Below are 13,580 nucleotides of genomic sequence, written 5' to 3' on the forward strand. Positions count from 1 at the left end.
ATATGGAGTGTCTATGACTTAATGTCCACCTCCTAAGCCATCTTGCTAAGTCTGCGTCTCTGGTGCCCACTGTGGGCAAACTCTACCTTTGTATTTGAGAATGCTAATGGAAATCAGCTAAAGCTGGTACAGGGCACAAAAGGAATTCCCTGTCAGGTTAACTTCCTTTTGCACAAGGCCATCCCACACTTTGCACCTAAGCATCTCATTAGTAACAATGTTCTGAGATTTTGTGCAAATCTGACAGACCAACATGTTGCCAAAGCTAGCAACAAAACCACAGCATTGAGCAATGGCATGACACTTGCCTTCCCAGATGAAGAGGAACTGGCCTTTCAAGCTGCAACCATGCATTCTCCTGACATGGTCATAATACACTAGCAGATTGTTGTTGAGGGCCTTTTATACACAAGCCAAGACTACAGACATCCTCTTAAGAGAAACAGCCGCTTTGTCAAACTAACCTGTGGTAGCTTTGAGGAAATCAAAAGGATATTATCCTTCACACATGAAGACAAAGACACTGTCTTGTTGATGCTGAGAACATTCTATGTAACCCAAGCCTTCAAGTCACCTCATACGCATGAGGTGACTGAGAAACGGTGTAATTGCCGGTCAGTGCAGTTGAAACTAAATGTATCTGCCTCCAAATTGAAAATGAAATGCTTATTTGTACTTTCCCTAATACACATAAACGAGACTAAAGATCAGACAGTAAATGCAGTAAATACAATGTGAAAGAAATGCTAGAGTTCACAGAAAATAAATGAATGTGGGTCAGTTTTGATTTATTTGAATAATTATTGATACTTTTTTGCTTTTTTATAGCCTACTGTATGCACCATGCTATCATTGTGGTTAATTCATTACTGTATTGTGTACAATACAGCCAAAGATCTGATTGGCTTTACTGGTTGGCAGGATGACTGGAGATATCCTTAAAATACTGAATCAATACTTTAAAATAGACAATTATCTTATTGTATTTTGTGTATGTTTGTCAATAAAAGACCTTTATTTTAAAGAAGTTGGGAGTGCCAGTATCTTTCTCTTACCATAGTTAGTACCTCCATGAGGTTGGGTCCTTTTCCCTCCTCTTGGATGGATGAGTAATGATCAATGATGTAATCACAAAAGGCTAAATGGTGATCTTGAAATGTATTGAATGAAATCACTGAACACCGTAATATACTAACATACTGTATAACCTACACAAGGGTTAGAAATCCCACAGATGTGATCGCCAAGGAAGGCATCTGTGTTCCCAATCACATTAGGAACCAATAGAAACCACTATATGTAGTAGCTATAGTGGCTGTATAGTGACCATTAGACTGGTATAGAAACGCCTGTAGGAACCATTAAGACTGCTGTAGGAACCATTAGACTCCTGTAGGAACCATTAGAGTCCTGTATGAATCCTTAGTAGGGACCAGTTAAAGTCCTGTATATTTGTGTAGGAGATAATAGAATCCCATTAGAAAAACAAACTGAACAATTTGAAACCACCAGGAACCATTAGACTCCTATAGAAACCATTAGACTCATGTAGGAACCATTAAGACTCCTGTAGGAATCCTTAGTAGGGACCAGTTAAAGTCATGTATATTCTAAATCCATTTCAAATTTCATGTTACAGAATGAATTTGTGGATCCTTGGAGGTTTTACAATCCTAACACAAAAGCATATTCATTTTACTCACGGGTACCAGTCTTTTTCAAGGATTGATTACTTCTTTTTGGATGCACCACTTAGTGTTGATATTAAAAGCCAGCCCTCTTTTTCTTCACCCTGGAGGTTTAACCCTTTATTGATATCAGATGGAACATTTAAAGATTTTAAACAAGACCGACACTATTTCATATGCATTGCTTTGGGAGTCTTTGAAAGCCTATTTACGTGGACAAATCCTTTCTTTTTCAGCACATTTAAATAAAGATTGTAGAGCAAAGCTTAAAGAATTGATGACAAAAATTAATGACATCGATAAAGAAATTGTTACTGATTCTTTCCCAAATCTGCTTAAAAAACGACTTGATTTACAAACAGAGTTTGATTTGCTTTCAACAGCCAAAGCTGAGAAACTCTTATTCCGTTCACGTGTAACTTACTATGAGCATGGTGATAAGCCCAGTAGACTTCTGGCCCACCAGCTAAAACGTCAAGCAGCATCGAGACTGATTACTCAAATTAAAGACACAACAGGTGAATTGGTTTCTGATCCGATAGCTATAAATTATGTTTTTAAAAAGTATTACTCATCTTTATATGATTCTGAATCCACAATTGGTCCGTTGGAATTGAGCTCCTTTCTTAAAGATCTTGCCACACCTACTGTTGATCCTGTCATGGCTAAACAATTGAATGCACCCCTTCAATTAGAAATTTTACGTACATTGTATCAAAACGATGCACAATGGTAAGGCACCAGGCCCAGACGGGTTCTCTGTTGGATTTTTTAAAGATATTTGCAAACAAACTAGCTCCGTTGTTGTCCTCAGTATATAATGAATCTTTGGAATGTGGTTCACTGTCTCCCACATTATCTCAAGCAGTAATCACAGTTCTTCTAAAGAATGATAAAGATCCTACATCTTGTGCATCCTACAGACCAATATCTCTTTTAAATGTTGATGTAAAAATCCTGGCTAAAGTATTAGCTTGTTGACTTGAGAACATTTTGCCTTCAATCATTTCTGAGGAACAAACTGGTTTCGTTGAAGGTTGTCAGTTGTTTTATAATGTCCGCACCCTTCTGAATGTGATTCTTTCTCACCACTCCTCCATCAGTCTAGAAGTTGTTATTTTGCTCGATGCTGAGAAAGTGTTCGATTGAGTAGAATGGAATTATCTATTTGTCGTTTTACGTAAATTTGGTTTTGGAAGTCGATTTATGTCATGGATTTGGTTATTGTATGATTCACCTCTGGCTAGTGTCCACACAAACAATGTTACCTCCAGTTATTTTGCTCTTTATCGAGGCACTAGACAGGGGTGTCCATTATCACCCCTCCTTTTTGCTCTGGCTATTGAGCCTTTATCCATATCCGTACAGTCGCTTCATCAGTTTCAAGGAATCTCTCATTTCGGTATGAATCTTAAATTGTCCCTTTATGCAGATGATTTGCTTTTATACGTTTCTGATCCTACTCTTAGTGTTCCCTTGATTATATCGTTGTTGGAAAAATTCAGTTTACTCTCAGGATACAAAGTTAATCTACTTAAAAGTGAATGCTATCCAGTAAATTCATTAGCTCTTGGGTTGAACCAGACAGATATTCCATTCAAACTTAGCCCCTCTGGATTTAAATATCTATGAATCAACATCACCCGCACTTTACCTTCCTTATACACAGCTAATTTCACCCCATTGATAAACCAAATTAAAGCAGACTTTCAGAGGTGGGGCTCCCTGCCCTGATCTCTTTTGGGTCAAAGAAACAGTTAAAATGAATGTTTTACCCCGGTTTCTCTTTCTATTTCAATGTATTCCGGTGTTTTGCCCAAAAAGTTTTTTAAGACCCTCAACCATCTTATAATATCTTTTTTGTGGGAAGCCAAGAACCCCAGAGTAAGGAAATCTCTATTACAAAAGATGATGTTTAGTGGTGGGCTTGCTTTGCCTATTTTCCTGTGTTATTATTGTTCAGCTAACATTCATAAATTGATCTATTGGCTCCGGTCACAAGACTTGCTGTGGTGTAAACTTGAACACTTGTCTTGTTTCTCATCATCACTGGAAGCTCTGGATCCCTATAAATATAAAAAAAGTCCTGTGGTACAGTCCTCTTTGAAAATATGGTCACAATACAGGAACCATTTTAAGCTTCTTTCATTATCAACAACAATGCCAGTCATGAAAAATCATCTGTTTCCCCCCATGGTCTCAGTGACGCTACATACATGCAGTGGAAAAATGCTGGCATCAAAAACTTTTAAGGACCTCTATAAAAATGGTACCTTTTTAAGTATCTCTGACCTATGCTCAGTAAGAGGACTTCCAGCCACTCATTTGTTCCGCTACTTTCAGATTGGGCATTGTGCATCTTCTGTTTTTCCATCCTATCCTTCTCTCCCAACTGCCCTTCTATGGGAAGAGTTGCTGTCCCTAGAACCCAATCGAAAGTCAATTATATCTGTGATATACAAGCAACTCATGGACTTAGATATACAATCAACAGATACAATTAGAAAACCATGGGAAGATGAGTTAAGTATGCACTTTTCTGACCAACAGTGGAAAAAAACTCCCTCCGCAAGGCTACAGTTAATTCAATTTAAAGTATTACATAGGGTTCATTACTCAAAAACCCATCTATCTGAAATCTACCCACAGATCGTAGATCAATGTGAAAGATGCCATGTCAGCCCTTATAACCTGAGTCACATGTTTTTTCTGTGCCCGAGTCTCAACAACTTTTGGAGCCAATACTCCACGATTCTTTCCAATGTGCTTAAAACTCAAGTTGTCATGAACCTTTTCTTGGCTGTTTTTAGGGTTCCAGTAAACACTTTGCTCACAGAACCTGCTCACTCTAAAATAATAACTTTTACATCACGAATAGCTAGATGTAATATTTTACTTCTTTTGAAATCTTCTAAGGGACCTTCAATATCCTTGTGGCTACGAGATGTTTTGTCATTTATTAAACTAGATAAAATAATTTTATGAGCTAAAGGCAATGAAGAACAATTTGATATAACATGGGGCCCCTTTTTGGACTACTGCAAATCCTTGCGATCTCTTCCTGCCTGAACACACCCCTCCTAATTTTTATTATTTGATTTAATTTTGTTATTTATTTTATTTTCTCTTTTGTTTTATTTAGTATGTATGGTTATATACAGTAGGTATACCATTTGATATGTGTAAAAAATGTGTGTGAGTGTCTCTGTGGTGTGTATAAATAGTTGACTGATTGAGATACAAAAGACATAATTTGTTGTAATGAGTGACATGTGTGTCTTTGTTTGAAAATACTGTACAATGGAAAACTGGCGACTGAAATGTTGTCATATTGTGATATCTCCTAATAAACAAATTAATGAAAAAAAAGTCCTGTATATTTGTGTAGGAGATAATAGAATCCCATTAGAAAAACAAACTGAACCATTTGAAACCACCGGGAACCATTAGAGTCCTGTAGGAACCATTCAGTGGGTGACTGGGCTGTGTTCATGTGGATGGTGGCAGAGGGAAAGAAGCTGTTTTTGTGTCTGGAGGTTCTGGTCCTGATGGACCAAAACCTCCTTCCAGAGGGGAGAGATTGAAACAGCTTGTGACCGGGGTGGGAGGAGTCAGCCACAATCTTTCCTGCACGCCTCAGAATCCTGGAGGCGTGCAGGTCCTGGAGGGAGGACAGATTGCAGCCAATTGTCATGTAGGAACCATTAGACTCCTGTAGGAATCCTTAGTGGGGACCAATTAAAGTCCTGAATATTTGTGTAGAAGATAAAATAATTCCATTAGGAAAACTAACCGAACCATTAGAAACCATCAGAAACCATTAGGAACCATTAGACTACTGTAGGAATCCTAATCCTAATGGTTACCTTTTTTCAGCAGGGATCAGCTCTACTGAACTCCTTCCTGTGTCTTGAACATTAGTTCTCCAAGGCTTAATCCCCAAACTCAAAATAATAAGGGGTTATTTCATTGCACGAATGGTCCACACGTCATTCTCAAAAAATTCTGAAATTTTTACCACTTGTGGGTGAGACTCTTAAAATCTGAAAAATACTTTTGTGACAGATTTTCATTGACCCATAACTGCATGTGGGAATTTAAGAAGAAACAAAAATCTAATCTCTATAGTATAAATGTTCCTTTTTCTTGGGATATGAAACAATTTTTCTTTATGCGACTTCTAAATTTTTATTTTGAACCCCAACTTTGGGTTATTTCACCACTCGCAAATATTGAAAATCCTTTACATGAGGCTATTGTATCTTGCCTCAGTGTCGTATAATCATCAGTTTTTCACTAGTAACAAAATAATATATATATAAATATATTAATAATAATAATAATTGCATCAAACATAATGTTTATTATTAACAAATTTAACCCTAACACTAATAGAGTGACCCACATGCACTAATAAATTCCATAAAATATCAGCTCATGAGTCAGCAGCTATTGTAGCCTTTTTTAATGTATTCAAATATATTTGTGTTTGTAAGGAACCTGTTTACACTTTAAGTTCGGAATTGTTTTATTTATTTACAGTTTTTTATTCATTGTGATGTTTATCGTTGTCATGATAAATACCAGAAATCATCGGGATATTTTTTTTAATCAATTTATACATATACATATATATATATATATATATATATATATATATATATATATATATATATATATATATATAAAGCCCTACAGGGCTTTAAATTAACACCTGTTAAATATGGCATGCTGTTTAGTAAATTATAGAAGTCTGAATATTTATTATTCATATACAAGTTATAATCATAATATAAGCTACCTATATACATATGAACACAATACAAATTCTATTAATTGTGAAATTCATTCAAGATAACAAAAGCTAAATTGCATTGCAAAATCTGTATTAATTATGAAAAAAAATCTGCAGACATTATGTAACTACCTCGTTGGGTGAAATGAGATAAAAAACGTTCCCACACTGGGAAAATACTCTTCTTTTTTGCCGGCTCCATTACAATCTCTCAAATGAGAGTTTATTTATTTTGAGTCGCGCACCAACTCATGAACCAGTTGGAGGGCGTGGCCAGCCGGCGAGTTTTTTTTACGTCACGGCATACGTCATTGATGAAAGCATAACTTATCACCGCCTGGATTCTTCGACAAACACACTTCGTCACATCACTAGTTATCGGTGAGGAAGGAATATCAGCAGGACTTCACAGCCGCAGACAATTGTAAGTATTACATTTTTTAAAGAAACTAGTGCAGTGCCCGTAGGAATTATGTGTTGCTATAGAAAAGTGGGAGGTTAAGTGGCTTTTTCATAGATGGCCTCTACTCAGTTTGCCAAGGATATGGCTTATTTAGAACAGGTAATAAACCCCATTGGTTTTTATTTATTTATTTATTTATTATTATTATTATTATTATTATTATTATTATTATTATTATTATTATTATTATTATTATTATTATTCCTTAAAAAAGTTATAAAAGATAATTTAAGACAAGGTAATTTTCAAATATTTTTTTTAGATGTATGTAAGCAATTTATTTTAGCCTCACATAGTCTTTTTACTTTGTTTAAGGATTAGCATTAGCAACACTTGCTACATAACAAGGCAGCAGAGGGGTATTCCATAAAGGCAGGTTAACAAACTCTTGAGTCTATCCATAAACTCTGGGTCAACATACCCCACGATGGGAAACTCTGGGTATCGGATTCCATTACAGCTGGTATGAAGTGGGTTAATCAACCCTGAGTATGTAAACCTTGGGTTACTGACGTGCACGCGCAAAAAAAAGCCATCATCAATGGATCAAAGAATACTCAAACTGCCATGACAACCAAACGGAAGATAGTGATTTATTCACCCTGATGGGTGAAATAAGCCGTTGTTTGATGAATATGAGCCTGTTCTAAAGGTGCGTTCAGTCTTCAGTGACTATAGTGGCTTAAATCACCCATAATTAGTCACACTTTTTGGTCACTTCATCACTTTTTTGCTTTAGTGACGTGACGAGCGGTGAATAATATGAATAAAATGTGTCTGAGGAGACGTGTCAGCAGCATAGGATGGCTGCATAAAGAGCCCTCCCGTTACACTGGATATAAAGACAGTGGCTGCTGCTTCATATTACATCATTTACATTGATTCTTAATGTAATATTGTCGCCAGAGTCATCTCAACGTCCTAAAAAAACACTAAAGCTGGAAGCGAACCCACGACCCATTGCTTGCAAGAGCAGTGTCACACTTCACTGCGCCATCATACCTTCAAAGATGTGTGATCTACAGACTTAACTGTATAACAATATAAAACAACAATCGAGCCTTAAAAGTTGTTTTATTTAAATTATCATCTCCTCCTTTATATTATCCACAGGTTTTTATCCAGAGAACTTTACTACAGATGTCAGTAGATGTTTTAATGTAGATCAACCTCTCAGTGACTTTCACTTAATGATCTACATCTACAATGTTAGAAAGAAAACTACCGTTATCACAAAAAAAAAAAAAAAAGACGTAAAGCAACACAACATTAGTAATGATGTGATCACGTCTGTGGTGTGTGATGTTACTAATGTGTTTCAGAGAAAAGTGTTAAAGTTTATTAAAGTGTTAAGAAACGGTGTTCAGGTGGGCGGAGCCAGGTAGAAACCCAGGGTTTCTTTGATAAAACCTGCCAGCGACCAGGTTTAGTTCAAGGACAATGTTGCCCAGGTAACATACTGAGAGAAGAACATACCTCGCTTTTTGGAATGGGATACTCAGAGTTTCCCTCATTTGAGCCTGAACATACTCAGAGTTTGAACATAACCCGCTTTATGGAATACCCCTCAGATCAGTCTAGTAATTTCCATTTGCTTTTGAGGTCAAAATTCTACTTTAAGCAGTGTTTTGAACCCCTCATTTCACACAGTTTGGACAATCATATCCTTTACAAGATGAAACATTACTGCTTTGGTTACTTTAGGCCTGGGTGATATGGACCAATACTCACATCTCTAGAGCTTTCCTCAAAATGGTTATAGACGATATAAACTCAATTTATTATTATTATTGTTTTTCAATGGTTTTACAAGAAAAACAATAATGGGTCAAAGTCAGTGGATAAAAATGCCACACAGACCCTTTTATTAATCACTAGCAGCACAATATCCACATTTTGTGTCACTTGAATTTTTCCTTCATTAAAGCTGAAATGTGTGATTAAATTCTGTAGTTTTGCTTCTTTCAGGGCAGCTCTGAGTTGCAAATATCTGCACTGAGCCTCTGACAGATAGTCGCTAACAGGAAGCAGCTCAGCTAATTCTGTGTCCGTGCACAGGGAGGGAGGGGGAGCGTAGCGTTTTTCTGCGCTGTTTAAGCCTTTTAATAATTCTACGTGTCTGTAATGCCGACATGCTGACTAGCAAATGGTGTGATTTGGCTGAGAAAAAAACCTTTGGATGTGCTGTGTATGGACCACAGACAGGGTTAAAATGGGAACTACAGATGATTCTACGATCTCCGTGATTTGGGAGATTGTTGTCATGTTTTAATCCTTAACGATCTAATGTCGTCAGATCGCACACCCTGATCACAGTCCAAACAAATCTGACGTTGCGCACCTTTGAACCAAGCAGCAGCCATGTTGACAATCTCAGGTCAATCTGAGCTGGATTTGCAGATATTTGAGGAACACACACACAGAGTTTCCTTGCTTTATAGATCGACTAGTACAGTGTCCGGTCGGAAGTATGTATTCATATAGTGGGGGCCTAAGTAGAGTTATCAATTATGGCCAAATGAGTATGTGTTTGAAGGTTGGATGCACTAAGAGGTGTACATACTCTGTCGTGTTATAAAGGGGTATATTTGCAGGTGCAGAGTAAAATAGCGTGTGCAATATTCCTGGTTCAATTCTATGGGAGATGCGCATGATAAATGTGTTGTTGGTTTTTTTTACTCATTTTTACATATTTTTTTGTTTGGTGTATTTTCTGTAATGTATGTTTTTTTTGGCGTCATTGTGTGTATTTTTGTATCGTTCTGTTGTGTTTTTGTGCATTTCTGTTATTTTGTGTATTTTTTTGTATAGATTTTCAGTTTTGTGTATTTTGAGTCATTTTCATATTTTTGTTGTCATTTAGTGTATTTTTCTGTAATATATCTTTTTTGGAGTCATTTTGTGTGTTTTTGCAGCTTTGTGTTAGAGATGTAACAATTAATCGTAAGGCAGTTAAAAATCGATTCATAGGTATCACGGTTGATATCGATTTTCTGAAAATTGAATCGCAGTACTTTTTTAACCAGCAGAAGGCGCTATCCACAAGTGTAGGCGGCGGGCGGAGTCTGCTAATACTTTCTTTCTGGCCGCCTTCTACTCTTAAATATGTTAATAAATGATTCATTACCCCTTTAGCACCGAAAGAATATCTGTAATATTACTTGAATATCTGTAAAAGTCACGTTTTTCTACTAGCTCTGTCTGCTAGCATAGCATCTCTTCTTCACTGAAAGATATCTGCATGCCAACCGACCACTGTGTTACCAGCGCCCTCTGCTGGTCCAAACAAATAGACGTAAATCATTGCAATCCACGGTTTTTTTTTTTTTTTAAAGTCCAATTGTTAAGGCACAAAATACATTTTCAGTTGCACTTTTAAAAAGAAAAATAACTATTATGCAGTTTTGCATTGTTTATTATAGAACCAGATTTTAAATTAATAGGCTTCATTTTCATTTGTATTATTCCTTTATTTATTTCATTCAAGATTTATTTTTAGTTAAATTGCATTGTTTTGAATAGTTTATCAAGGAATTATTTTGACAATGAAAAATAAAAGGAAAATAGTACCGTATTTTCTAGTTTTTTTCCCAAAAAAAAAAATTTGTCTACAGTCCCATTTTGTAAAATAAATCGTGAAAGAATCGTATCGTGAACCCAGTATCGTGAATCGAATCGTATCGGGAGTTGAGTGAATCGTTATTTTTGTGCATTTCTGTTGTCATTTTGTATATTTTTTGTATAAATATTTAGTTTGATGTATTTTCAAATATTTTGTTGTTGTTTGAGTGTGTGTGTGTGTGTCTGTGTCTGTGTGTGTGACTCACACACACGCATGCGCTTTAGCCGCGCACATCAGTGACTCACATTAGGCCCAATAAGTGAGACTTGAGAGCTAACCTATAGTATATCAGTGTGAGCACGGCTGCTCAGACAGCGCTCCCACCTCTCCGGTCTTAGGGTGCTTTCACACACATAGTCCGGTGGACTCGGTGCGATTCAGGCAGTGAATCTGCAACATTTTTGCATTTTAATTTGCTCCGGTCCGCTTTCACACATTCTATTTGCCAAGCGCACCAAACTTTTTGAACTACGTCACGCAGGCGAAACGGTTGGTCTCCGATTGGACAGAATTAAAAAAAAGAATACTTCAACCTCCAATGCCTTGACGATGTGGCGCTGCCCTGTCATTACTGACAGTCGCGCCTTCACGTCCTATATTTGGTTTCCCTTCCCATGTTTTCCAAAGGAAATCCTAAAACAATCCCCGCAGAAAAGTGACAACTGAAAATGGATGGATGGATGAATGGATATGCGTGTGTTGCTGCTGGAGCACTGGGTTGTGAATGTGCTCGTGCCTGTTACCGTGACGGGAGGCATGCAGCAGCATAGCCGCTGCTGCTGCGCTGTCGCTGATGGAGTTGCTCCGTTACAATTGCGCTTCAATGTAAAGTCCTATGTTTGCTCCTGGTTGCTTTCCACATAGTTAAGACCGCACCATGCTTCGCTTGAACCGAACCGAGACCTACATTTTTTCAGATGACCGGAGTTTGCTTGTTTGCTCTGCACCAGAGTTTCAGTGACCTTTCACATATTGCAAAAAGACTGGAATATCCAAGAAAGTGAAGCATGGTGGGGAGCAAAGAGGCATGTGTGAAAGCACCCTAAACTATCTTCCTCTTGGAGTTTGCTGTCCGTGTCTGCTTGGCTGTGTGTATTTGAACTACGTTACAGTTATATGCTTTGTCTACTCTGTTTGATAATATGCTTTGAAACACTGTCAGTGGTAAAGGAGCACACTGTTTCGTTTCGTGTTCTGGGTGTAACTGGAAGAAAAAAAGCAAACAATGGCCTTGTTTTAAAAATGGTGCTTGGCCTGGAATCACCGGCAACTTGCTAGCATGTTCATGTGGGAAAGATCCAGCTCTGCCTTTAGAGAGGCAGCACTGGACATAACACATTGGTCTGTATATAATCTATGGATGTTTACATGTGACGTAAAGCTATTTTAGGTGCTTGATAATTATTATCTTTTACTAATAAGACAATTCTGTTTTTCCATTTTCCCTACAGGTGCCAACATGCAGATCTTTGTTAAGACCCTCACTGGCAAGACCATCACCCTTGAGGTGGAGCCCAGTGACACCATTGAGAAAGTGAAGGCCAAGATCCAGGACAAGGAGGGCATTCCCCCAGACCAGCAGAGGTTGATCTTTGCTGGAAAGCAGCTGGAAGATGGCCGCACCCTCTCCGACTACAACATCCAGAAGGAGTCCACCCTCCACCTTGTCCTCCGTCTCCGTGGTGGCATGCAGATCTTTGTGAAGACCCTCACTGGCAAGACCATCACCCTTGAGGTTGAGCCCAGTGACACCATTGAGAACGTGAAGGCCAAGATCCAGGACAAGGAGGGCATTCCCCAGACCAGCAGAGGTTGATCTTTGCTGGAAAGCAGCTTGAAGACGGCCGCACCCTCTCCGACTACAACATCCAGAAGGAGTCTACCCTCCACCTTGTCCTCCGTCTCCGTGGTGGCATGCAGATCTTTGTGAAGACCCTCACTGGCAAGACTATCACCCTTGAGGTTGAGCCCAGTGACACCATTGAGAACGTAAAGGCCAAGATCCAGGACAAGGAGGGCATTCCCCCAGACCAGCAGAGGTTGATCTTTGCTGGAAAGCAGCTGGAAGACGGCCGCACCCTCTCCGACTACAACATCCAGAAAGTGTCCACCCTCCACCTTGTCCTCCGTCTCCGTGGTGGCATGCAGATCTTTGTGAAGACCCTCACTGGCAAGACCATCACCCTTGAGGTGGAGCCCAGTGACACCATTGAGAAAGTGAAGGCCAAGATCCAGGACAAGGAGGGCATTCCCCCAAACCAGCAGAGGTGATCTTTGCTGGAAAGCAGCTGGAAGACGGCCGCACCCTCTCCGACTACAACATCCAGAAGGAGTCCACCCTCCACCTTGTCCTCCGTCTCCGTGGTGGCATGCAGATCTTTGTGAAGACCCTCACTGGCAAGACCATCACCCTTGAGGTTGAGCCCAGTGACACCATTGAGAACGTGAAGGCCAAGATCCAGGACAAGGAGGGCATTCCCCCAGACCAGCAGAGGTTGATCTTTGCTGGAAAGCAGCTTGAAGACGGCCGCACCCTCTCCGACTACAACATCCAGAAGGAGTCTACCCTCCACCTTGTCCTCCGTCTCCGTGGTGGCATGCAGATCTTTGTGAAGACCCTCACTGGCAAGACTATCACCCTTGAGGTTGAGCCCAGTGACACCATTGAGACGTAAAGGCCAAGATCCAGGACAAGGAGGGCATTCCCCCAGACCAGCAGAGGTTGATCTTTGCTGGAAAGCAGCTGGAAGACGGCGCACCCTCTCCGACTACAACATCCAGAAAGTGTCCCACCCTCCACCTTGTCCTCCGTCTCCGTGGTGGCATGCAGATCTTTGTGAAGACCCTCACTGGCAAGACCATCACCCTTGAGGTTGAGCCCAGTGACACTATTGAGAACGTGAAGGCCAAGATCCAGGACAAGGAGGGCATTCCCCCAGACCAGCAGAGGTTGATCTTTGCTGGAAAGCTGGAAGACGGTCGCACCCTCTCCGACTACAATATCCAGAAGGA

At 39.3% G+C, this 13,580-nt stretch overlaps 1 protein-coding gene across 1 annotated transcript; it reads left to right on the plus strand.

The window, feature by feature from the left end:
- Positions 1 to 6,815: 6,815 nt before the first annotated feature.
- LOC114460506 (polyubiquitin-C-like) lies at positions 6,816 to 13,258 on the plus strand. The gene is given in 4 exon segments (XM_028442390.1): positions 6,816 to 6,907; positions 12,020 to 12,355; positions 12,358 to 12,834; positions 12,837 to 13,258. Coding segments are annotated over 3 exon segments (1,212 nt in total). The 5' UTR covers positions 6,816 to 6,907; positions 12,020 to 12,027; the 3' UTR covers positions 13,244 to 13,258.
- The last annotated feature ends 322 nt before the right edge of the window (positions 13,259 to 13,580 follow it).

This window comes from Gouania willdenowi, unplaced genomic scaffold (genome assembly GCF_900634775.1).
Source record: "Gouania willdenowi unplaced genomic scaffold, fGouWil2.1 scaffold_4_arrow_ctg1, whole genome shotgun sequence".
Classification (NCBI taxonomy): Eukaryota; Metazoa; Chordata; class Actinopteri; order Blenniiformes; family Gobiesocidae; genus Gouania; species Gouania willdenowi.